This window comes from Eretmochelys imbricata, chromosome 25, assembly GCF_965152235.1.
Source record: "Eretmochelys imbricata isolate rEreImb1 chromosome 25, rEreImb1.hap1, whole genome shotgun sequence".
Lineage (NCBI taxonomy): Eukaryota > Metazoa > Chordata > Testudines > Cheloniidae > Eretmochelys > Eretmochelys imbricata.
In genome coordinates, this window is record NC_135596.1 from 8708975 (window position 1) to 8735013 (window position 26039).

Genomic DNA, 26039 nt, shown 5'->3' on the forward strand with positions numbered 1-26039 from the left:
TGGTGAAATTGGCCATCAGCTGATCAGTACAGAGCAAAATGGTGGCCCATGACCCTTAGAAAAGCTGCTTTATTCAGGAAACTCTGGAAAAGGGGAAAGATTCTTCAGCTAGCTGTGTGGGAAGGAAAACCCAAGGGCAGACTTACCCTAGGAAGTGGGAGACAGCAGTCTAAGCATCCTTTGGAAAGGTAAGGAAGACCCCGTACCTCTGACTTTTAGACAGATTCTATTGCTAAATTAAAAGGATCTGAAATCCCCCATCAGCTTCATAAACCCCTGAGCCTCACGGCAGCAGGTATTTTGATACACCCAAGCCAGATGGCTTTTTTTTTTTTTTTTTTTTTTTTTTGACAGTGCATCACCCAACCCGTCAAGCATCAGAGGGTCAGATCACAGTCACAGAACCAACCAGGGAAAGAGAGAGAGAGAAAGACAGACAGAAAGTGTGTGTGTGTGTCCATCCACACGCATACGTGTGTGTGTGTCCAGTGGATCTTTTGCACTGATCTAGGAATATTCTTATTTCTTACCAGTTTAGGGTACGGCTGTCTGCTGGGCTCTGGGCTGGACCTTAGAAACAGGGCCAGTGTGCCTTTAACCAGAACTCGTACACTCGTTAATATACAACAACCTGGCTCCAAGGGGATTATCCCTTCATCTGAATGTTTATACAGTTTAATTTGATGGCTGTGGTGGTGTGTCAGTTCAAAAGGCAGTCTCTGAAGTTCTGTAGGGCAGTCTATCCCCCTTGCTTGAACGTACCAGGTAAAACAAGCATATGGGTTGCTCTGAGACTGGCCTGTTCTGTGGGGCTCTGTCCCTGAACTCGCAAATCTTCACCCCACAGCCCCTCGCAGGCACTGGACAGTGGAACACAAATTCTAGTTCGGGTTATTAGGCGCCAGGCAGAAGGAACACAGCCTGGTGTTTTGCCCAGTGTGCTGCGCTTCAGAACACCCTACATCAGTCATGCACCCGCGAGAACCTGCGTAGCTCAGCCGGGCAGACTACAAGGGGACGTGGCGAGACGTGCTGCTTAACATATGCAACGCGTGGGCCAGATTCTGATCTCATTTACACCCAGGTAGATCCACTGGCTTCCTTGAAATGATGCAGGACTCGCACCAGTGTGACTGAGTGCAGACTCTGGCCCTGGCATCTAAAAGCAAAGCTTTCTGTTACGTTGGCATGGCTGAACCTCCTGCTAGCGGCGACCATCTTGCAGAAAAGGGAGGTTTATGGTGCAAGCTGAAAGTCAGAATCTGCCTCTGGAGCTGTGACCCGGGGCTGCCGTATAGCTCAGTGCTCCCCGAGACATGGCTGTAAATTCCTGGGTAGGGAAATGATACGGCGTGCCTGGGTCCTATTTGCCTGTATTACAAACCACTGCACCTTTTGTGGGGGGAGCAGGGGGCTCATCAGTTTCTGCACAAGGAAGGGCCAGGATAGAAATGGGGGAGTCTTGAGCCAGAGCATAGCATGGAGGTGCTGAGTTCTCCTGAGTTTTAAGGCCACTGAAAGAAAAGGAGTACTTGTGGCACCTTAGAGACTAACCAATTTATTTGAGCATAAGCTTTCGTGAGCTACAGCTCACTTCATCGGATGTATACTGTGGAAAGTGTAGAAGATCTTTTTATACACACAAAGCATGAAAAAATACCTCCCCCCACCCCACTCTCCTGCTGGTAATAGCTTATCTAAAGTGATCACTCTCCTTACAATGTGTATGATAATCAAGGTGGGCCATTTCCAGCACAAATCCAGGGTTTAACAAGAACGTCTGAGGGGGGACGGGGTAGGAAGAAACAAGGGGAAATAGGTTACCTTGCAACCAGTCGGAGAACACTTCAATCTCTCTGGTCACGCAATTACAGACATGAAAGTTGCGATATTAAAACAAAAAAACTTCAAATCCAGACTCCAGCGAGAAACTGTTGAATTGGAATTCATTTGCAAATTGGATACAATTAACTTAGGCTTGAATAGAGACTGGGAGTGGCTAAGTCATTATGCAAGGTAACCTATTTCCCCTTGTTTTTTCCTGCCCCCCCTCCTCAGACGTTCTTGTTAAACCCTGGATTTGTGCTGGAAATGGCCCACCTTGATTATCATACACATTGTAAGGAGAGTGATCACTTTAGATAAGCTATTACCAGCAGGAGAGTGGGGTGGGGGGAGGTATTTTTTCATGCTTTGTGTGTATAAAAAGATCTTCTACACTTTCCACAGGATGCATCCGATGAAGTGAGCTGTAGCTCACGAAAGCTTATGCTCAAATAAATTGGTTAGTCTCTAAGGTGCCACAAGTACTCCTTTTCTTTTTGCGAATACAGACTAACACGGCTGTTACTCTGAAACCTTTCTTTAAGGCCACTGACTCCCTTGGCCCCAGTCACCTAATCTCTTGGCATCAGGTTCCCCACCCAGCTAAAGGCCACAATCATACAGGAAGGGTTCATTAGTTAGTCTCTGCAAGGTGCCTTGACAGGGGGGGCGGGTATAATAGGCCGGGGGGGCTGTGCTTCCCCTGGTGCTACCCCCAGTTGTGGGGTTTTGGTGGGGGAAGTTTTTGATTTATTATGCCCCAGGCAGGTTCCAGGGCGGCTGAGGAGATGGTATGTGCTATTCAGCTTCCTGGGTTCCTCTCTGGACGGAGTCGCAAATACCGCCTCCTCAGCCGCCCCAGAACCTGCATGGGGCATAGCAAAAGCTTCTTCCAGACCAGAGATGCTTTCCCCCGGGCGGCTTGGGGTCTGGGGAGGGGCGACCCGGCGTGGCTGCACCGGGCCCGGGACTCTTCTGGGCAGGTGCGGGGTCCGGCTCGGGGCTTCGGCCAGACCGGGGCTCCTCTGGCCGAGGGATTCAGGGCTCCTCCGGGCACAGGGGGGATGGGGCTCTGGCTGCGAGGGGGGGCAGGCAGAAGGGACGGAGCCAGGGCTAGCCTGCCCAAAGGGGGACTCTACCCACCACCCCGGGCCTTGAAGAGAATGAGTGAAAGGCAGTTGCCGGGGTATGGTTCAGGTTAGGGCTGTGGTGTAGCTCGCAGCGTTGTGGGTAGAAAAATTGCAAAGTGATGTCATGGGCCAAATTTTTCCCCCCCATCTTCCTTGGGCAGAAGTATAAAGTCAGGCCACAAATAACCGCCCCAGGGTGGGTGCTGATGTGCCCAGAGTGTCTGTTCACTTTACACTCTAAGGCTCCCTTCTTGGCAGGACACTCGCTGTTTGGGGGCCCCTTCAGGGAAGGCCGGGGCGGGGGCTGTGGCTCAGTGAATGCAGCAGCCAAATCCACCTGCTCTGAGTGGCTGAGCTCCCAGGCTTCTGCGTGGCATCATCTTTAGTCCATTTCCCCGTCCGGCTGTCAAGGGGCCCACACAAGGCCGTGCTGTCTGGGCTGCAAATGCAGCCAGGGAAGGGTTAAATCCAAACCAGGAACTTTAAATGAAAACCCAGGAGAACATTGCAATGCGTAAAACTTGACAACAGTCCGGCTGCTGCTGTGCTAAGACCACAACCTATCATGCTGGTCTCATTGTTTCCTCGTCCGCCTCCATCGGACTGTCCCCATCTGCTGTGTCTTGTCTTATACTTCGATTGGAAGCTCCTTGGGGCAGGGACCATCTCTTTGTTCTGTGTTTGCCTAGCACAATGGGGCCCTGGCCCATGACTGGGTCTCCTATGTGAATACTTTGTTATTATTATTAGATTTGGGGAGGAGCCTCATCTGGGTGGGCAAGGAAACAAGGGTGTAAGGCACCGTGAAAGAGTGAGAATGACTAAACAATACCTCCCTACAAGAATCCACCAAGCAGAGGAGTGAACAGGTCTTCCAGGTTCAGCAGCTCTGCTAGAATCTCCTCTCCGTCAACATCCCATCTTTAAGGTTGGCAAAGGGGAGCTTTCAGTGGAGGGTTAACACAGCAGCCATCAAATATTTCAGAGACTCCTTCTGCAGAAGCTAAGCATTCCCCAGACCTTAGTTCCTGAAGGAGCCTCCTCCATTAATAGATATGACATGGACAGACACTATTTCTTTGGTGTTGGTCCTGCTTTGAGCAGGGGGTTGGACTAGATGACCTCCTGAGGTCCCTTCCAACCCTGATATTCAATGATTCTATGCAGATGATGAATGAGGGCTTCCTACTAGGTATGTTCCTCACGTGTATCGCAGGGTTAATTCACACACTGCTGGGGGCAGTAATTTAGTATCTGAAACATCAAACTTAGAATCTATAGATTCCCCAGTGCCACGAACTCAAATCCCTGTAGGTTTGACGCAACCCTTCATCCTTCACAGGACATGAACGTGGGTTTCATGCAGTTTAATAAGGGAGAGTGAGGACGTCTCTTGGCACTTTTTGGGGGTGAAAGAGAGTTTGCTCTAGTCCGTTGGCTAAAATGTCCACTCTCCTTGCTGGGTGGCAGCTGGGTGTCTGGCTGCTGCCTCGCACCCCAGAAGTGGCTGCATTTCAGTGGGGATGCGATATGTGTGTGTGTGTGTTCATATAGATAGCTCCTAAAGCACCTTGGGATGCAAAATGCTATAAAAATAAATGGCAGTTGATTAGGTTGTTCCCAGTCTATTCCAGATGGGATGGACCCAACTCAACTATTGCGTCTGGTTGAAATGTATGTGGCTCAAAGGTGTAGAACTTGCACATTTTCCCCAGTGCTCTCCAGTGCATCAACAATGGAAAGACCTGCTATCGATCTCTCACTCCATTGTGGGTGGCACGTCTGCCATGTGTATAAGGTCAGGGACGTAAAGCCAGCTGAGCCATAGCTTCGTAGCTCAGTATCAAGTATTAACTTCTAAAGCTCCTCATACTCTGAGCTGAAGGCCTCTTCTGACCCTACATCCCAGCCCAGCAGTTAGGGTTGGCCAAGGTAGATCTATTGTTCTCCATCCCTAGATTTACATTGAACCAGTCTCAGGCAAGGTCTTTCTCAATCCAGAGCTCTTTGCATTGAGACTCTCTTCCCTGGGATCCTTCTCTGGCTACTTATTTTGGATACATGGCAGGTCCTATCTTCTTTGGCTGGTCTTTTCTTCTCCATTTTTGGCTCGCTTCAGAGCTTTTTGCACCTGTGACCCATTTTCCCCTCTACTCCTTTGCATTCATTGGGAATTGATCTCTTTTGCTGGGGAGCTGGGTAGGAGGAGGCATTGACTTGAAGATAACTGGTCCTGTCCTATTTGGTATTAGGGTGGGGGACTTCTTCCTGATGGATTTTTAAATGATGTTGTACCTTGAACTTGATAAATACTATGGGCCTAATATACTTATAGATAGTCGTTACGAAGCGCAAGGAGCTGGGATGAACGGACTTTAATAGTGGCATCTCCTGCTAATTATGCTCTCTTTGCCTCCTGGACCCTTTGCTTTGGCTGGTTTGCAGACCCCTCCCAGAAGAGACAGGAATGGACTCCCTGGGCAGACCCGCAGATGAGAACACATCCTGTAAGTATCAGCCTTGCCTTGTTGGGCTTCGAAGAGGGTATTTTGCTGAGCCCAGTGGGCAGCAGGCCATGGTTAGAGAAGAGAGAGAACAAATTTCCTTCAAGTCTCAGCAAAAAATCTTGCGTGTGGATCAAAACTAAGAACCATTTGAGTGTGTTACAGATTCACAACAAGTGGGGGAAACAGGCATTGTCACAGTGCTGAGCACTCCCATGGACTCCTACTGGAGTTGTGGGTGCTCAGCCCCTCCGAATTATGTCCCACCCCTCTCAACTTCCTTGAATGGGATGCCCCATGGCTTCCATCCATCTGGCAGCCGGCCGGGGACACAGCTGTGCCCGCAGCCTCGGTGAGTTACTGCAAAGCAGTAGGAAGAGTTTGAAAAGCCAGATGCTCATTGATAAGCTGAGCAATTGCTGCCATAATCCACTTTGCTCAGAACAGAGTTCAGACCGGAACGCTCATTGCAGTTATTTGATTGAGCTTTGCCATGCACCTGGACGCCGACAGAATAGAGCAGATACAACAGCTGCATACGTGCCACGAACAGAGCCAGAATATTATTTAGCACTTGTTTAATAGGGAGAGGAGAGGAACCCTAAGGATCAATCCTTATTAATATCTATTGCTGTGGCAGCTAGGAGCCCCAGTCCTGGGCCAGGACTGGGTGCTATACATCGTGCTAGGCGCTGCACAAAGACAGTTGCATTAGTGGCCCCAGACCTCTTTGTTCCCTCGCTTTATTTTATCCGGTTAGTTTATCCTTTAAGTAAAAGTCGTTCTGTTCACCCCCCTGTGCTTTGAGCTCTGCAGCTTTTGTTGTGGTTGGCTATGGATAGTAGACGTCCCCTAAGATAAAAGAAGCATGTTTAGCATCATAGACAGGACTTGAGAGAACAAGTGACTGAGCTAAGGCCATACCTGGAAGTCAGTGGCAGAGCCAGAATGAGAACTCAGGAATTCCTTCATCGCAGCCATATATTTAATTCACTGTACCATGCTGCCTCCTCTGTGATGTCAGCAAACCACCATCACCAATCAGCCATAGCAAGGGTTCCAGAGACCAAACCATGAAAACAATTATCAGGCTCTTAACTAGGCTCAAATACAGGTTCGAGCATCATTAGGCCCCAAATTGGTCTATTCTTATGGTTATTTATATTTTTCAGCCACAGTTTCCTGCTTGGTGTAGACAGGGCCTCTGTGCCTCAGTTTTCCCATCCATAAGATGGCAATAATGATTCTGACCTGTCTCGTGGGGGCTTGTGAAGATCACTTAGTTAGCACTATATTAATGCTAAGTGTTATTAACTGAGCAGAGACTCTGGACCCAGAGAAAGTTCAGTCTCAGTAATTTGCCAAGCTCAGCAAGGAATGACTTTGTGAGCACTTCAAAAGCGGGGCTGTATTTTGTAATGTGCAGAGACCTCATTAGAACAGAGAGCTGAGAGTCAGGACACCTGCCTTCCACTCCTGACTCTTGCCACTGACTCACTCTCTTGGCCTGGACAGGTGCTTAACATTTCTGTGCCTCAGTTTAACCCCCCTTTAAAATGGCGATAAAACAACTCACTGCACAGGGGTGTAAGGCTGCTGCACAGATGCAAGGATCTGGCAGGGCAAAGTCTTGGTGCAAGGGTGGATGATCAGGACAAGCTGCCGCTTACTTTCCTCTTTCCTTGCAGCTCCCCCTAACACTTTGAACTTTAACGGGGCTCATCGGAAGCGCAAGACGCTCATAGCCCCTGAAATCAACATTTCCCTGGACCAAAGTGAGGGTTCCATGCTGTCCGATGACTTCCTGGACACGCCTGACGACCTGGACATTAATGTAGATGACATCGAAACCCCGGATGAGACGGACTCCCTGGAGTTCCTGGGCAATGGGAATGAACTGGAATGGGAAGGTAAAAAAGACCAACGGGGGTGGATTTCTCTAGGACTTGGTGCTTGTCTTGGATTAACTTAAACCCTTTTTCTTTTGACTCTGCTTTGGTGTTCCCCAGCTGTGACACATAGCTCCGTCGTGTACCGTTTGTCCTCAGGACGTTCACAGCTGACGGTATGACACAGGCTCAGCTGTTGTTAATTGTCGTAGCAACGATGAAGTCAATGGAACGACGAGAATTGAGACCAGCTGAAGATCATAGAATCAGAATCATAGAATCTTAGGACTGGAAGGGACCTCAGGAGGTCATCTTGTCCAGTCCCCTGCGAAGATCTGCCCCCACAGCTCCAGGGAGGGGTGCGGGGGGTGATTCAGAAGTTCTCTCCCCCCGAGTCAGTCCTGTGCTAATCCCCCAGCATGCTGTTCCACAGCAGAGGCTCCATCTCTCAGGTGAGGTGCAATACCGAGGAACTGACTACTTGAGCTCAATAAAGAGTCTGTGTCACTTCTCACAAGAGCCAGGGCACTGACCTCAGGCCAGATTCCAACACAGATCATTACATTCTGCCTCCCTCGAGTGCCCCTCCAAATGTAAGAACAGGAACATCAGAAAGACCACACTGGGTCAGACCGACCGTCCATGGAACCCAGTATCCTGTCTTCTGACAGTGACTGGCGCCAGTTCATTCAGAGGCAATGAGCAGAACAGGGCAATTATCGAGTGACCCATCCCCTGTCATCCATTCCCAACTTCCGGCAGTTGGGGCGTTTAGGGACACACAGAACATCCCTGACCATCTTGGCTAATAAATCCATCAATGGCTATCCTCCATGAACTTATCTAATTCTTTTTTGAACCCAGTTATACTTTTGGCCTTCACAACATCCCCAGGCAACGAGTTCCACAGGTTGACTGAGCATTGTTTGAAGTAATACTTCCTTAGGTTTATTTTAAACCAGCTGCCTATTAATGTTATTGGGTGACCCCTAGTACTTGAAGGAGTAAATAACGCTTCCTTATTCACTTTCTCCACACCAGTCGTGATTTTATAGACTTCTCTCATATGCCCCTCTTAGCTGTCTCTCTTCAAAACTGAACGGTCCCATTCTTTTTAGTCTCTCATCATATGGAAGCTGTTCCATAACCTTAATCATTTTTGTTGCCCTTCTCTGGACTTTTTCCAATTCTAATATATCTTTTTAGAGATGAGGTGACCAGAACTGCACTTGGTATTCAAGGTGTGGGCGTACCATGGATTTATATAGTGGCATTATGATATTTTACATCTTCTTATCTAGCCCTTTCCTAATGGTTCCTAACATTGTGTTAGATTTTTTGACTGCTGCTGCACATTGAGGGGATGTTTTCAGAGAACTATCCACAATGACTCCAAGATCTCTTTCTCGAGTGGAAACAACTAGTTTAGACCACATCATTTTGTATGTAAAGTTGGGACTATGTTTTCTGATATGCATTACTTTGTAATTGTCAACACTGAATTTCACCTGCCAGTCACCCAGTTTTGTGAGATCCTTTTGTAACTCTTCATAGTCAGCTTTGGACTTAACTATCTTGAGTAGTTTTGTATAGTCTGAAAACTTTGCCACCTCACTGTTTGCCCCTTTTTCCAGATCATTTATTAATAAGATGAACAACATTGGTCCCAATACAGGTCCTTTGGGACCCCACTGTTTACTTCTCTCTATTGTGAAAACTGACCATTTATTCCTACCCTTTGTTTCCTATCTTTTAACCAGTTACTGATCCATGAGAGGACCTTCCCTCTTATCCCATGACAGCTTCCTTTGCTTAAGAGCTGTTGGTGAGGGACCTTGTCAAAGGCTTTCTGGAAGTCCAAATACACCGTATCCACTGGATCAGCCTGGTCCACACGTTCATTGACCCCCTCAAAGAATTCTAGTAGATTGGTGAGGCACGATTTCCCTTTACAAAAACCATGTTGCCTCTTCCCCCAACAAATCATGTTCATCTATGTGTCTGTGATGGGCTTCACTCACCTCGCTAGCGCCCCCTGCTGGCTGTCTCTGGGATTAGCTCGGCAAGGCGGTGCGCTTTCTTCTGGTGATGTCTTGCCTCTGTCACTTCTGCTCCTGGACCCGTCTCGTTCCAAGGACCATGGCGTCCTCTTCAGGACACAGCCCTCTAGCTGTGCCATACTCTGTGCTCCCCCCACCGTCCCGCTCCTGGTGGGGGAGGTACCACAGTCCGATCGTCCAGGCGTTTCCTCAGTGGTGAGTGGAGGTGAGGGGGGACCCAGGCCTGCCCGCTACTCCGGGTCCCGGCCCCGGGACCCTGTAGGCAGCAGCCATGCGCTGCGTCCCCTCCAACCTCTCAGTCTACTTCCCTGGGCCGCTTCCCCACAACCCCAGCACCTTCTCCTCTCTTGTCTCAGGGCCTCAGCATGCCAGTTTTATCAGTCAGCTAGGAGCTCGCCCTCACTCCCCTGATCCCGCCCTGCACTGCTCTGTCCGAGGTGCTAGCTTTCCTCCTCCTGCAAGGCAGCCAGTCCTCCCTCCTGGAGCTCCAGGGAGCAACTGAATTTGCTCTGACCTGCAACTCTTCTTATATGGGCCTAATTGGCTGCTCCTTGCAGCCCCTCTCCTATTGGCTGCTTTCTGCACAGCCTTCCTAGGGCTCAGTTAACCCCTTACCGGCCAGTGTGGGGCAGGTGCCCCATCACAGTGTTTGACAATTTTGTTCTTTACTATAGTTGGAACCAATTTCTCTGTTACTGAAGTTAGGCTTACCCACCTGTAATTGCCAGGATCGCCTCTGGAGCCTTTTTTAAAAGTTGGCTTACATTAGCTATCAGCCAGTCATCTGGTACAGAGGCTGATTTAAGCGATAGGTTACATACCACGGTTCGTAGCTCTGTATTTCATATTTGAGTTCCTTCAGAACTCTTGGGTGAATCTCATCTGGTCCTGGTCACTTATTACTGTTTAATTAATCAATTTGTTCCAAAACCTCCTCTCATGACACCTCAAACTGGGACAGTTCCTCAGATTTGTCACCTAAAAAGAATAGCTCAGGTTTGGGAATCTCCCTTGTATTCTCTGTAGTGAAGACTGATGCAAAGAATTCATTTAGCTTCTCTGCAATGGTCTTGTCTTCCCTGAGTGCTCCTTTAGCACCTCGATTGTCCAGCGGTCCCACTGCTTGTTTGACAGGCTTCCTGCTTCTGATGTACTTAACAAAATTTTTTTTGCTTTTAGTTTCTGTATCTTTTGCCTGTTGTTCTTCAAATTCTTTTTTGGCCTGCCTTATTAACTTTTGCACTTGACTTGCCAGAGATTAGGTTTCTTTCTATTTTCCTCAGTAGAATTTGACTTCCAATTTTTAAAAGATCTCTTTTTTTCTCTAACTGCCTCTTCTACTGTGTTGTTTAGCCATGGTGTCACTTTTTGGTCCTTTTGCTGCTTTATGTTTTTTTTTAATTTTGGGGCAGACATTTAGTTTGAGCCTCTGTTATGGTGCTTTTTAAAAATTTCCATGCAGCTTGCAGGCATTTCATTCTTGTGGCTGTTCCTTTTAATTTCCATTAAACTAGCCTTCTCATTTTTGTGTAGTTCCCTGTTTTGAAGTTAAAAGCTTCTGTAGTGGGTTTCTTTGGTCTTTTCCCCCCTACAAGGGTTTTTAATTTCATTACATAATCGACTCTATTACTGAGTGGTTCAGCTATATTCACCTCTTGGACCAGATCCTGTTCACCACTTAGGACTAAAGCAAGAATTGCCTCTCCCATTATGGGTTCCAGGATTAGCTGCTTCAATGGACAGTCATTAATGGTGAGAGAAATTTTATCTCTGCATCCCACCCTGAGGTGACAGGTTCTCAGTCTGTGGTTGTTGCGGTCTCTTATTGCCCTGCATGGAGAGCAGACTGAGACTCCAGTTTGTATTCTTAGTGCATGCATTCTGAATCTGGATCTCAGGGTGTGTCTACACTTAAAACGCTACAGCAGCATAGCTACACCTGCACCACTGTAACGCTTCAGTGTAGACACTCACTACAGTCTTCCGTCGACCTAGCACTGTCTGCACCATGGGTTAGGTCATCTGAACTGTGTTGCTATGGGGATGGGGGGATTTTTCACACCCGGAGAGACATAGCTATGCCAATGTACGTTTTCAGTGTAGACGCCTAGATAAGCACCTTAGACCTCTATCCAGTCTCAAGGAGAAGCTCACCAGAGTTCTCGCTTTCCCTCTTCCAGATGATACACCTGTGGCCACAGCCAAGAACATGCCCGGGAACAGCGCAGACCTCTTTGGGGATGGGGTGGTAGAAGACAGCAGCGCTACCAATGGGCGACTATGGAGGACAGTTATCATTGGGGAGCAGGAACACCGCATTGATCTGCAGATGATCAAACCCTACATGAAGGTGGTGACACATGGAGGTGAGGTTTAGGAAGACCATGGTGTCTCAGAAATGCACTGACCTGCCGGCCTTTCTTATAGTTGCTTCTTGGGATGGTGTGGCTGGAAGAGATGTAGCAACTGCATGGGCGGCGGGTGAACCACAGGCTCAGGGAGGCTAGCTCCGGCCCGAGTCTCCCCTTGTGGCCAAGGCCCTGCCCCTCTTCCCTCCTTTCCCCCGCCAGAGCCCCCCCAGCACCAAGCAGGCAGCGCAGCCCCCAGTGCCCCCAGCTCCAGGGTACCGGGCGGGCATGTGGTGTGGCCAGGGATGGAGCATGGGCAGGGCCACGCAAGGCTGTTTGGGGAGGCTCAGCCTCCCCCGGCCTTTGATACCCACCGCCCATGAGCAACTGGTTGTCTTGCCCATCAGTAAGGAGAGCCAGTTCCCCATATCGTACGAGGCAGCTATCCCACTCAGCATGGCACCATTCACATCACTAAAGCCGGTTGGGATTATTTCGACTAAACTTTTTTCTGACGACACTTTGCAGGACAGGGCCAGTTTCAATGCACGGCCTGTTTGGAAAAATGTTTGGGGAAAAAAGTTTTGAAATTGTCAAACCATCCTGTTTTGACTTTTGCAAAGCGAAAAGTTCCCCTCGTTTGGTCCAAAACGACTTTTTTGTTTCAAAATTTAAGTTAATTCGCAGTTCAATGTAAAACAAATTTTTAAAAGGTTGAAACCGAATGTTTTGATGGACCTGAACTGGATGTCTTGTAGATTTTTCATTTGCAAAAAATTTAAATATTTTGACTTTTCGTCCCAGGACAGGATAAAATATCAAAAATCTTCCAGGGATGGGGAAACCATTTTCTACCCAGCTCTGTATATCACCCTAAAAAACCTAGCTACATAATAGAAAGCATACAGGAGCTGATGGCAGCAATAGGGTCTGGTCCCCCTCAGAGGTGCGGGACACCCCCAACTAACACGGAAGTCAACTGGAGCTGCAGGAGCTAAGCAGCTCTGAAAACCAGGCCCTGGTGTCTCAGGTTGGACACGTAGGCACTAAGGCACCAGACATAGTGGTCACTTCTGAAAATTCGTGGCTAGCAATGAGTCAATGGTACAGCCAGGAATAGCGCTCCTACTCCTGTGCGTTGACAGCAGACTATATTTTCCCCGAATACAAAGACTGGTTTATATCCAACAACTGAATAATGAGCTGACCATTCTGAATAAGGGGCCTAACAGAGCATGTTAAGATCCAATGGGAAGCCGTTGTTGTTCGTCCCCTGGGTAAAAGTTTCCAGGACTGGATCATAAGTTGGGCTCTCTCAGTCGATGGCCTCTACCTCTGGAATCCAACTTCCTTGGGAATTTGCCAAAATCCTCATGGGCACAACTTTGTGGCACACTGCAAGCCATAGTGATTTTCAAGTAAGCCCTGAGCTGCTCCAGCAACAGGAGCTTCATAAAATAATACAACAAAGCAAACATCGCATTGCATCTCTCCCGGGCTGTGATCCTGCATAGTTCCTCTTGCATGGAGGTCAGTGGGAGTTCTGCGCAGGGTCAGGACACCTCTCTGTGGACGGGGTGGTGTCCCACAACACAGCATAAGCACAGGCCTGGCTGCAGAAGCACTTAGTTGTTTTCCGTTTTGACCTCCTGCCTCTGTCTCACTCAAGTGGCCATGCTGTCCATCTCTTTCTCTATTAGGGTACTACGGAGAAGGTCTCAATGCTATCATTGTCTTTGCTGCCTGCTATCTCCCAGACAGTAATCTAGCTGATTACCATTACATCATGGAGAATCTCTTCTTGTAAGTGACAACGCCAAGTTGCATGATGGAGGGGAGGCAAGAAGTGTCCTGGGTCCCCAGGTAACCTCAGTATCTGTGCCACTCACTGGGACTTTACATGGAGCACCTCATCTGGGAGACTAGGCAAGGTGGAATCCATGCCAGCTGTACAGGGTGCTGCTGTGTATCTGGCTGAATACTGCTGGATGACCTGTTGTCCACAGTGTCCTCCTACCTGCCCAATGGTCCAAATTCTGACCCAACACCGATACCTCAAAGCAGCTTCACATATAGCATTGATGTGCGCCCATATGCTGGCCAGCAATAAATGCCTGCCCAGAGTAGGAATTATCCATCTGAGGCTATTGCTGTGCAAAGGAACTTATGGACATAAATGTATGGACCACTGTACTTGATCTCTAGGCCCCACCTAAACACACCCCTTCATGGCTCCTGCAAAGGTGCCTCATGGTGGATTTGAAACATCTTCTCCAAATCCCACAACCCACAAAGACAGACAGGTCAGATTTTCAGTTGCAATGTTCCTTTGAACCTTCTTGTGGCCAAATACAGTGACCTGAGTCACAATACGGAGTCAGAATAGATTGGAGAATGATCAGCATGGTGGGGCTGGGAGAGAGGGTGTACACAAATAAATACAGAAACCCCGCAGTATGTATTGAAGCTTCAATCCCTGCAATCCCACTCCATGGCAGCTTTGGATTTCCACCCGATAGGTACGTGATCAGTAGCTTGGAGCTGCTGGTGGCCGAGGACTACATGATTGTGTACCTGAATGGAGCCACACCACGTCGGAGGATGCCAGGCCTGGGCTGGCTGAAGAAATGCTACCAGATGATAGACAGAAGGTGAGGAATGCCCTCTACGGGCAGGTTATTTCCCTGATCATCCACTGCACTATACACCCAGCTTAAGGCACCACCAAAACAATGCAAAGGAGCCTTAGTGTAAATGTGACTCAGTCCCACAGCTGTAAAGCTGATTTTTGGCTCCTATGCACCCACGTAAGGTATGTTAGGACTGGATGCATACAGAGGACGGGGGAGGGATAGCTCAGTGGTTTGAGCATTGGCCTGCTAAACCCAGGGTTGTGAGTTCAATCCTTGAGAGGGCCATTTAGGGATCTGGGGCAAAAAGTGGGGATTGGTCCTGCATTGTGCAGGGGGTTGGACTAGATGACCTCCTGAGGTCCCTTCCAACCCTGATATTCTATGATTCTATGACCCCACCTATAGGGGGTGGGACTTGAACACTACAGGTCCCGGGGGCATGACTCCATCCCTCCTAGCAAAAAGGGGACAAAGTCAGCAGAATTGTTTCTCACCTGGTATCATTCCACATCTCCCATGCGGCAGCAGGGACTCTTGCAAAGTGATGCACTGGGAAAGCCAGCCTGCAGCGCTAAATGGGCACCAGCGGGAGGAACTGTCGGGCCTGCTTCCTCCTTACACTCACTGGGTCGTTCATTCCTGATTACCGGGTTCACACTTCACAACCCAAGACAAAGGTGCAGCATATACAGACCGGGGGGTCCATAAACAAGAAAATGAGGATCATTTTCACATTAGACTTTGATGCTATTTCATCCCTTCTATTGGTTATATTTCACAGGAGTATTAAATACAAGCATGTATACCTGTAGTAACAGATTTCAGAGTAACAGCCGTGTTAGTCTGTATTCGCAAAAAGAAAAGGAGTACTTGTGGCACCTTAGAGACTAACCAGTTTATTTGAGCATGAGCTTTCGTGAGCTACAGCTCACTTCATCAGATACAACTGATGTAACAGAGAGACACACCTCGGTCAAAGTCAATTTGATGCAAAGGAACTAAGGAGTATTTTACTAACGCTCTGTACTATAAAAAGTATTGTTTCCTCAGGCTCCCCCATCTCTCTTCCCCTGGTGTCTGTTGTCTCATACTTAGATTGTAAACTCTGGGGCGGGGACTCTCTTTGTGTTCTGTGTTTGCACAGCGCCTAGCACAAAGGGGATACTAATAATGGGTGTCTCCTTGGAAGAAGTAAGTAAAAAGAGAATTTCTTAGTCACACTATTTTAATCTATATTGTAGAAGCCAGATCCCTGGCTGGTGTAGATCGGCATAACTCTGTTGAGTTCAGGTTTGGGGATGCTGCAGACAGCTGATCAGTTGGGGTGTCTCCATTTTCGGGTGTCCCTGGTGTCTAAATAATGGAAGAATCATTGAGCCAGAGAGAACAAGCAGGCATGAGAATGACTCTGTAGCCTGGTGGTTAGCACGCTCCCCTGGGGGGTAGAAGATCCAGGCCCCCTGCACCCATGTCGTTTTTTAATTTAGTCAGAGTAGAACAACTTCAATAGGAGGGATTCCCCACAGCAGAGTATCCCATAGGCCAGCGGTTAGGGTGCTCACCTGCACAGGTGGAGGGGAGGGCAAGGAAGGGTGTTTCCCCCCTCAAACTGCAAGCCTCAGGGGCAGGCAGTCTGAGTATGGGATGCAATGAGTTCTGCAGAGATGGGAGAGGTGCTGCTCCCTGTTTGCACTCTTGAGGCAGCCCGTCAGAATTCTGTTTATAAACAGAGTGATTAGCAGGTAATTAAGATAAGAAAGGGCTGTTAGGGTGTTTCCTAAAGTTAAATGATCTGCTCCTAGCTTGGCGAACTGCAAGTAGCCTAAAGGATAGAAAGTAATTGTAGAATTTTCTACAATAGTTTCAATTCTTGTATTCAATGAAAACAAAGTCACTAGGTTTCAGAGTAACAGCCGTGTTAGTCTGTATTCGCAAAAAGAAAAGGAGGACTTGTGGCACCTTAGAGACTAACCAATTTATTTGAGCATAAGCTTTCATGAGCTACAGCAAGTGAGCTGTAGCTCACGAAAGCTTATGCTCAAATAAATTGGTTAGTCTCTAAGGTGCCACAAGTACTCCTTTTCTTTTTAACAAAGTCACTAATATCTTTCTTTGAGAGGAGAACTGATTTTGTAGACAAAGGAAATGCATCTGAGGGGCAGCCGTGTTAGTCTATATCCATAAAAACAACAAGGAGTTCGGTGGCACCTTAAAGACTAACAGATTTATTGGGGCATAACCTTTTGCGGGTAAAAAACCCACTTCTTCAGATGCATGGCATGAAAATTACAGACACAGGCTAAATATACTGGTACATGAAGAGAAGGGAGTCACCTTACAAGAGGAGAACCAGTGTTGACAGGGCCAATTCAGCCAGGGTGGATGTGGTCCACTCCCAATAACTAATGAGGAGGAAAATTGCTTTTGTCGTGAGCCAGCCACTCCCAGCCCCTGTTCAAGCCCAAATAAATGGTGTTAAGTTTGCAAATGAATTGTAGCTCTGAAGTTTCTCTTTGAAGTCTGTTTCTGAAGGTTTTTTTGTTGCAGGATGGCTACTTTTAAATCTGTCATTGAATGTCCAGGGAGATTGAAGTGTTCTCCTACTGGCTTTTGTATGTTATCATTCCTGATGTCTGATTTGTGTCCATTTATTCTTTTATGTAGAGACTGTCCAGTTTGGCCAATGTACATGGCAGAGGGGCATTGCTGGCACATGCTGGCAGATATCACATTGGTAGATATGCAGGTGAATGAGCCCCTGGTGGCATAGACGCCGACTCCATGGGTGCTCCGGGGCTGGAGCACCCACAGGGAAACCTAGTAGGTGCTCTGCACCCACCGGCAGCCAAGCTCCCCTCCCTGCCCCACCTCACCTCCTCTGCCTCCCTGCCTGAGTTCGCCATGTCCCGGCTCCTCATCCGATCTCCCAGCGCTTGGCAAAACCAGCTCCAGGAGGGAGGGGGAAGGAGCAGGAACGTGGCGCACTCTGGGGAGGAGGCGGGGAAGAGGCGGGGCTGGGGCAGGGACTTTGGGGAAGGGGTAGGAATGGTGGCGGGATGGGGGTGGGGAAGGGGTGGAGTCGGGGCGGGGCCGGAGGCAGAGGCGGGGTCAAGCACCCACCAGGGCGAGTAGAAGTTGGCGCCTATGCCTGATGGTGTGGCTGATGTGGCTGGGTCCTCTGATGGTGTCGCTAGAGTAGATATGGGGACAGAGCTGGCAATGGGGTTTCTGACAGGGATTGGTTCCTGGGTTAGTGTTTCTGTGGTGTGGTGGAGTCTCTGTACCTTGAAGTCTTTACACCACGATTTGAGGACTTCAGTAACTCAGCCAGAGACTAGGGGGCTATTACAGGAGTGGGTGGAGGAAGTTCTGTGGCCTGCGAGGTGCAGGAGGTCAGACTAGATGATCACGATGTTCCCTTCTGACTTTAGTAAGAGTATCTGAGAAAGAATAGACATTACCATTTTAAAACTAACCAGTGTCCCATAAGTGACTTGCCACAAGAGGTCAGAACATGTTAGTATTAGAGCTGAGCGAGTCTAATATTTATTTAATTTTCTTTCTTGAGATAGGAATTCGATACTGGGCTCCTGTCAGAGATTTCTAAGTTATTATCTGCAAAACCACTAGAGTTTTCAGCTGCCTAAGTAGCCCCTGGAATCACGGTTAAAGTTGTGTCCCCCACCACCACCACCACCAAATCTGAAATGGCGCCCTTGGGGGCAGGCACGGAATTTGTGAGTCCCCCACCCCTCCACGCGTGGCCCTGTTGGCCTGACTGGAGCCACCCCCACAAATATAGAAATTAAATTTCGCCTATGCTCACCAGAGAGGTGGCAGATCCCTTCTCCTCCTCCAGTGAAGGGGCACTTGAACCAGGGTCTCCCACATCCCAGCTGAGTATGCTAACCACGGGGTTCAAGGTTATAAGGTAGCCCCCCCACCCCACCCCACTGGCTTGTTGCTGAGAATCCTTGGCAGAAGGAGGCACCTATCTCCATGAGAGGGGCAGGACAGGGCACCTCCCTCTAGCTAGCTTGGGCAAGGGGCCACCTAGACACTGGCTTTTGTGATTCCCATTCTGAGGTGCCTGTCTCTCCCCATTCATTGTATAGGGAGCCCAGGCCCCGAACTCAGGCTCTGTGAATCCCAGCGATTTTCAAGGCACCTAAACGTTAGAGGACACTGAGCACTGCCTGCCGAAGACCCTTTGTGTGACTAGCCTCTTGCTGCTTTAGGACTAGAACAGATTTTCTCTTTCCTCTTCCAACGGACATGGTGGAAGCCCTGTTATCATCAGAGTGTGTAAAACAAGGCCTGGGTGAGGTGCTGAAGAATATACTGTAGGAACATTCCTACAATAGCTAAAGGCATCAGGACTATGCCCTAGCAGGTCTTCTGCTTCTCTAACTTATGTGATCCTGTGGGCCCAATTCTGCCCCGATAACCAGAGTAAATCTCTGAAATCCACGGAGTCCCACGGGGCCCTCCAGGAGTTTGGAAGCAAGCCCTTTGCATCTAACCTCTCACCTCTGGCCTTTCTGCAGGCTACGGAAAAACCTGAAAGCTTTGATAATCGTGCACCCTTCGTGGTTCATCCGGACAGTACTGGCTATATCCAGACCCTTCATCAGGTGAACAAAGAACTCTCCCGCATCCCAGTGGGTTTTGGAAAAGCTATTAAACCTCGTGTCAATCTCTACATGTTAGAGAGCAGGGTGAGGGCTACACAACACGAGGGGCAGATTATCCCACCTGCGTCACCCCTTCCTCTGAATCACCTGGGACTGGCCACAGTCAGAGAGAGGATACTGAGCTTGCTGGACCTTCTCTCTGATTGAGCCTGGCAAGCCCTGTATTCCTGTTACCCTACTGAGGCAGCCAGAAAGGGAGGCTGGATTTTTGTGGCAAGAAATTTACTCACTGGGAGTGGGGAAAGGTGTCCCAATGCTGCTGGAAGGGGTTTTTTTGTTTGTTTGTTTTTATTTTTATCAAGTTCTTATAACAACTAAAGGAACAATTGGCCAGCTCCTGACTTGGGTTGGGTGGGTGCTCTAGCAAGGAGGACTCTAGGCCAAATTCTCTCCCCACAGAAGTTAGTGGTTCTTTGAAAAGTCCCAGATGCCTTAGCCCCAGCCTCTCCCGGTACGGGTCACTGCATAGACTGGTGTAAAAACTCATAGGATGGGCACTCACAGCTCACCCCCAAGCCATCCTCTCTCAGCAAAAGTTACTGTCAAAAGGGTGGAATGAAGTTGGGAGCAGGAGAACCCCACTCAAGGTGTCTGAAGTGTTTGTAGCCTCTAGTTAAAGAGAAGCCTTCGTTTTGGGTCATATCCCAGTTGAATTTAAATCAACAGCAAAATGCCCACAGATTTCGATAGGATCTGGATATATGTCCCAGATAGTCACCGTTCTATGAAGGGGGAAGTCAGAATAAGCTCTTAAAGGGTGCATGTTCTCTTCCTCTGTCAGTGTGAAGTTTATCAATAAGATCCAGTACGTTCACAGTCTGGAAGAACTGGAGCAGACTATCCCCATGGAGCACGTCCAGATTCCCGACTGCCTCCTACAGTAAGTATCACAGGGACCTCTCACTTGAAAACTTGGCAACTCTGGAGGCCACAGTCCATTAGCTCCTCACCACGTGCACCTCTTTCCGGTGCTTCAGAGAGGAAGGATGGTCCTGTGATCACGGCTTGGCATTCAGGAGGCCTGGCTGTCGTCTAGTCCCAGCTCTGCCACAGACTCATTGCTTGGCTTTGGGCAAGTCCTACCCTCTCTGTGCCTCAAGCTTCCCCATTCCTACCGGCAGAAAATGCAAGAGAGAGAACACATTAACTCTTTGTATTCTGCAGCCATTGCTTGCCCCAGGCTCTTTCGGCTTCAGAGTGAATGCTGTGTTTTCCTGGCGGTGACATTTAAGGAAATGTATCTTGTTCATTGCAGGTACGAGGAGGAGAGAACCAAAGCCAGGAAAGAAAGGTAAAAATCACCTTTTGGGGGGAATGGGGCTCATATTGTCCTAAAGCTTTCTCCTGTGGGAGTTACAGCCAGTAAATTCTGTGTTCCTCATAATCCAGGCAACCCATTTGGTCTGTATTTGACTTTTACTGATATTCATTCAGAACAGACACAAGATGCAAAGGAAGTAGCTGCTTAAACCCCAGACTTTCCCATAGGTTTTAACTCAACCTGATAACTTGTGTGAAACCTGCCAACTGCCGAGTCCCCACTAGGATTTTACCTTTGTTTAGCTAACTTGAGTTAACAACGTACCACTTTCACTAGTGAAGATGCCCGCTGTGGTAAATTCAACCCCCACCTTCCATCCATAGGAAGAACCTGTCCCCCAACTCTGCACAGAAACAGTCCCCCAGAATAAACCTGCAGGGGAACTATTGAGCCCGATTCTCATCTGGGAAAGGGCTTGTCTACACAATTGAGTTGTTCCTGCTTAACTGTCCCTGACTAATTCTGTGTGTGGATGCTCTTATTCTGGAATGCCACACGTGGAGTTAATCAGGAACCACTTCCTGTCCAGACAAGCCCTAAAGCCTCTTTAAGGCTGTTTCACCTCACCACGGTGGTGTAAAGTGGCAGGAAAGGTAATTTATTCGCTCTTTAAGGCTAGAGAGGTGTAAAAGGGCCTTACTATAAATGAGAATTGGGCCCATTATAGCCTAGTTTGTTTTATTTCCATGTTTTAAGCCATCCCATCCGATAAAAAAATAATACTGAATTAGGATATATTGCCACAACTAATGATAAGAGCATACATTATCTTTACAGTACCCTATACTAAAAGCAGAGGGGGGTACGGGAAGGAAGCAAAGCTAGCTGAGTTAGCATGCGTCCAGTGAGGTTTATTAAAACAAAATGCCTCGTCATGCCGGGGAACCTACGTGGGACTCACTACCACAGACAGAACAAATCAAATGTTAACAACCTGGGAGGAGGAGCTCTTGCCATGGGCCCGAGCCACGGTGACCATTCCGGATCAAAAGCACAACCCAAGTCAGAACTATGCCCCCGACTTGCAAACTCTTACACACAAGAAAACTTTGGCATGCAAGTACATCCACTTGGTGCGCCCAAGTAACTTTATCCATGTGAGTTGTCCAATGAGTTCAGTGGTATTATTCATGTACACAAAGTTATATGAGTGTCTGCAAAGTGGGGCCTGTGTTAGTCCCCAGTTCAGCAAAGCACGTAACTCCATCCCTGTTCGGGACAGCTCTTGATCACATGCTTAATGCGAAGCACATGATGAAGTCCCGTTGATTTTGATGGCACTTGAGCATGTGCTTTGTGGAACAGGAATGGACTTACAGGTGTGCTTAAAGTTAAGCACACGCTTCGGTTGTCTCTGGCCCCCTTTCGTGTTTGCTTTCAGCAGATATATTTATTTATTGCAGAAATGTTTCTCTGAATCAGAACATTTGTGGATGGAGGAAGCAGGAGATGTGATATATCCCAACTTTAGTCAGGCTTTTGATACATGACCCTCTCATAAACAAACGAGAGAAATATAACCTAGACAAACCTACTAGAAGGTTGATGCACAACTGATTGGAAACCTGTACTCAGAGAGAAGTTATCAATGGTTCACAGTCTAGCTGGAAGGGCATATCGAGTGGGGTCCCGCATGGATCTGTACTAGGTCCAGCTCTATTCAATATCTTCATAAATGATTTGGATTATCGCACAGAGTCCATTTTTAAAATTTGGGATGATACTAAACAGGGAGGGGACAGGATTAGAATTCAAAATGATCTTGATACATTGGATGGCTCTCTCCCTGTTGGCCACACCCTGCTGCTTGGGGAGAAGGGGCGGGGCCTCGGGAAGAAGGGATGGCCCAGGGGGCAGGACCACGGTTCTGGTGTCAGTCGGCCCCCCCTCACTTTTAGGAGGGGCCACTCACAGCCCTCCAGCCCTTTAAAGCCATGCAGTTCCATGGACCCTTCACAGTTAAGGAGCTATTGAAAAACTGATCGATGTTTGAAAATGCATGTGACTGCATACTTAAATAAAAGCCTATTTACCTCTCTCAGGGCTTGCCTGCCCCCCAAAATCGTATCACTTTCCCTGTACTGCTAAAGTTCAAATCAGTACAACCCCCCTCTAGTGTGGATACAGTTAGACTGGTATGAAAGGGGCTTATACCAGTCTAGCTTATTCCTGTACAGAAAGGGGAATAAGCTAGACTGGTACAAAGCACCTTTATAACCAGGATAACTGCATCCACTCTACAAATGTAACTATTTTGGTTTAAAAAAAAATCACCCCCTAATCGAAAGAGTTATATCAGTGCAAAACCTGTGTGTAACCCAAGCCTAAAGGTCAGATTCTGCCAGGCCTGCATTTCTCTGCACTGGTTTTTGGGATGAAATCCTGGTCCCACTGACGTCAACAGCAAAACTCCCATTCGGGTCACGGTTTCACCCATGGAGTAAGAGGCTACTCCACAGAAGTAAGGTTGCCAGACTCTAGTCCCAAGTTATTAGAAGTAATTAGTGCGGTATTCCTTTAAATTGCTTGAGCTGATCAAACCAAAAAAAAACCCGCAAGATCCTCTAAAGCCCCAAAACAGCCACAAACGTAAAATTAGAGCAGCCAGCAGTCTCAAAGGGCTAGTTACGGGAGAAAAGATGACTCACTCGAGTAACGGCTGCAAGATCAGGACCATAATGAGCAATATAGGTACATAGCGCTTTACATCTTCAGAACACCATACGTACCATAAAAGCAAGATTGATCTGTAATAAGCGAGGAGAAATGGAAAGGTCTGGATCTCGGTATTTGAATAGAATCATAGATTTCAGGCCAGAAGGAACCATTAGGATCATCTAGTTTGATCTCTTGCATAACAATGGCCCAAAGAACCCCTCCTATTAACTTCTGCAGCAAGCCAAATCCCGTTGGGCGGAGACACAGCATCTCGTTCACAAAGATGTCCGGTCTTGATTTAAAAGCTGCATGAGCTGGAGAATCCAGCGCATCCCTTTCATGTTGGCGGCTCCCACTCGGTAGATTTCAAATACATTTTATCATTACAGGGCAGAGGAGAAACAAGAAATGGCAGAGAAAGACAGGTAAATACCCTGCACTTGTCGGTGAGCTGCATGCCATGACGCTGCACCTCAGCACCTGCCTGGTTCATCGTTATCAGTTCTGTTCCATTGAAAACCTGGTGTAATGTTGCCAGTAGTGGTTGAAAATATCGTGATAAAAGCTACCGGGGAAAATCTAGCGAGCAAATCAGCAAGATCTTCAGAAAGAAAAGGAAGGGCACACACTTGGCCATGTCACTTAGCGGGTGCATGTGTCAAGAAGGTTCTAACCCTATTAAAGACCAGTTTGCTCTTAGTATAACCAACAATCCTATTGTGTAGCAGCTCACAAAGTCAATTGCTGCCATCAAACCCCATGCCCCAGTGCTCGTGATTGCTCAACTGTGTGTTCAGGGACCACAGTGAAAAGACAGCATGTTAAAATGCAGATCCCTCCTGAGTCACTGCAGCCAGGGAGCTCTGCCCTAGATAATCCCGGGACTCACCCGGGGACTCGCATATCAAAGGATGTGAAGCCAGGGGCAGAGCGTGTTGTTCTCGGGAACCAAGAGATGTAGGGTTGCCAACTTTCTTTAATTTCTGAAAACCGGACCCTAAAGCAGGAACGCCGAAACCTCTGCCTTGCCCCACCCCCTGCCTCGCCTATTGCCCTGAGGCCCCACCCCCTGCTCCACCTCTTCCCCCGAGGCCCCGCCCCTACTCACTCCTCTCCACCCCTCCCCTGTCACTCACTGCTCTCCCCTCTCCCCCTTCCTCATCACTTGATCCTCTCCACCTCCCTCCCCTCACCAGCTGGCCTCCCTCTGCTCTGGGGCTGGGTCGGGAGCTGCAGTCCCTGACACAGATCCTGCCTGCCCACGAGATGCAGGTAGGAGGCGGTCCTGGCTGAGCAGGGGCTGGCATGGGTTAATGACCCCAATGCCTCCTTCCCCCACGGTAACCAGACTTTTGGTGTCTGGTCAGTACATCTGACCAAACACTGCACAGGTTCCCTTTCGATTGGACCGTCCGGTTGAAACCCGGACACCTGGCAATCCAAGATTTAGTGAGAAAGGAAACGAGGGACTTTTGGAATCCATCCTGTCCCCGCAGAGAAATGAACGTGAGGTGCAGGGTTTTGTTTAAAGCCAGAGATCATTTTGATATTGAACCTGCAGTGCTAAGCTAAAGGAAGCAGGGTCCATGCCCTGGCAAGCCCTGAGCGGGGATAGGAAATTGATTCTACCTTGCTCTTAGCCCAAAGGCAATGAATAAAGGGAAGAGAACTTTACAAAGCTTTATTGCCCCACAGCCGTTCAGCCCCCGTTTTGGGTAAGATTTAATTCCTTATGTCAGCCTGGGACTTTGCCTTTGCCAGTCTCTCCCTCCCATTTACACCAGGAAAAACCCTACCCACACGTGTAGGTCAAAATCTTTATAGACATAAACGTGGCAACAATCTCCTGGAAACAGGAATTTGCAGAGTGGTGCAGCTGACTGGTAGCTCTCTGAAACGCCACCCTCTGAAACTATCAGATGGCCCTTTTGGGAATGACCTCAAAACACAGCTGCGTGATTCCCAGGCATTTTGGAATTGCCCAAGTTAGCGAATTCTCTAAGCCTAGCACCATGCCTTGCTGTGTCACCTCCCCACAGGTCCCAACTCTGATGAGCCCAACTCCTGTTCTAGAGACTGAAATATTTTCTGTACTGTGGCAGTATAAAGAATACATGGATCAGCTTGATCTTTCGCCATTATTGGTTTTCATCTGTCTGAATGGATTCCTGGCAGTGCTCTTCGACTTCACAGAGCTGGAAACACCCTGTGGTCAGGGACTGGAGCCAGAGAACCACAACGTCACACGGAGTGGTCTCCTGACATTCTGTAGCGATGTTTGTCTTTATGTTGCACCGCTGCAAAGGAAAGGGCCAAATTCTGCTGCCAGGGAAAGCTGGGCAACTCCTTTGAACGCCTGGGTGCAGCTCGGAGCAGAATATGACCCTCCAGCATCATCACATGTGAATGCAAAGCAATGACAAATGTCAGCCTGCAGTGTCAAGACCTGATTGTGTGACTGCTTTGGCTCTGACTCTATTTACCAGAGTCTCTCCTTTCTACTCCTGAAGGGGAAGGTGGGTCTTGCTACTATGCCCTCCCCAGGGTAAGATCAAACCTGGGAGAGACCACTGGAGCTGCCTGCGTCCCTCCAAAAAACCACACAAGACTCTAGGGCTGTTAGTTGAGGATGACGGGTGTGTCGTGCAGATTTGCTTATTCACTGCGATGTTTGTCTCCCAAGCAGGCCTGCGCTGCCGAGGGAGGATCAGGAAACCAGGTTGGAATGAAACCTACTTCTAATTCGGAATTTAAAATTAAGCCGATGTTCACCGAGTGGGGCCAAACGTTCATCGTGCAGGGGTGTGGATCTCTCAGACCCCTGGCCAAACGTTGACTCAGCTATGTCGCCCAGGGGTCTGAGAGATCCACACCCCTGCACGATGAAGTTAAGCTGACCTAACCCCTAGTGTAGACGCGCCCTGGCTGGCGTTCCTTAATGCTCCCACCATCCTCAAGCACAGAAACACCTGCTGGAG

The 26039-nt window shown here is 48.4% G+C and overlaps 1 protein-coding gene across 1 annotated transcript; it reads left to right on the forward strand.

Moving 5' to 3' along the window:
- Positions 1-48: 48 nt before the first annotated feature.
- ATCAY (ATCAY kinesin light chain interacting caytaxin) lies at positions 49-25790 on the forward strand. The gene is made up of 11 exons (XM_077805463.1): positions 49-188; positions 5400-5461; positions 7147-7368; positions 11588-11773; positions 13456-13558; positions 14275-14406; positions 18936-19022; positions 19864-19962; positions 20338-20373; positions 23451-23486; positions 25745-25790. The coding sequence occupies exons 1-11, from the start codon at positions 49-51 to the stop codon at positions 25788-25790; spliced, it is 1149 nt and encodes a 382-aa protein (XP_077661589.1).
- The last annotated feature ends 249 nt before the right edge of the window (positions 25791-26039 follow it).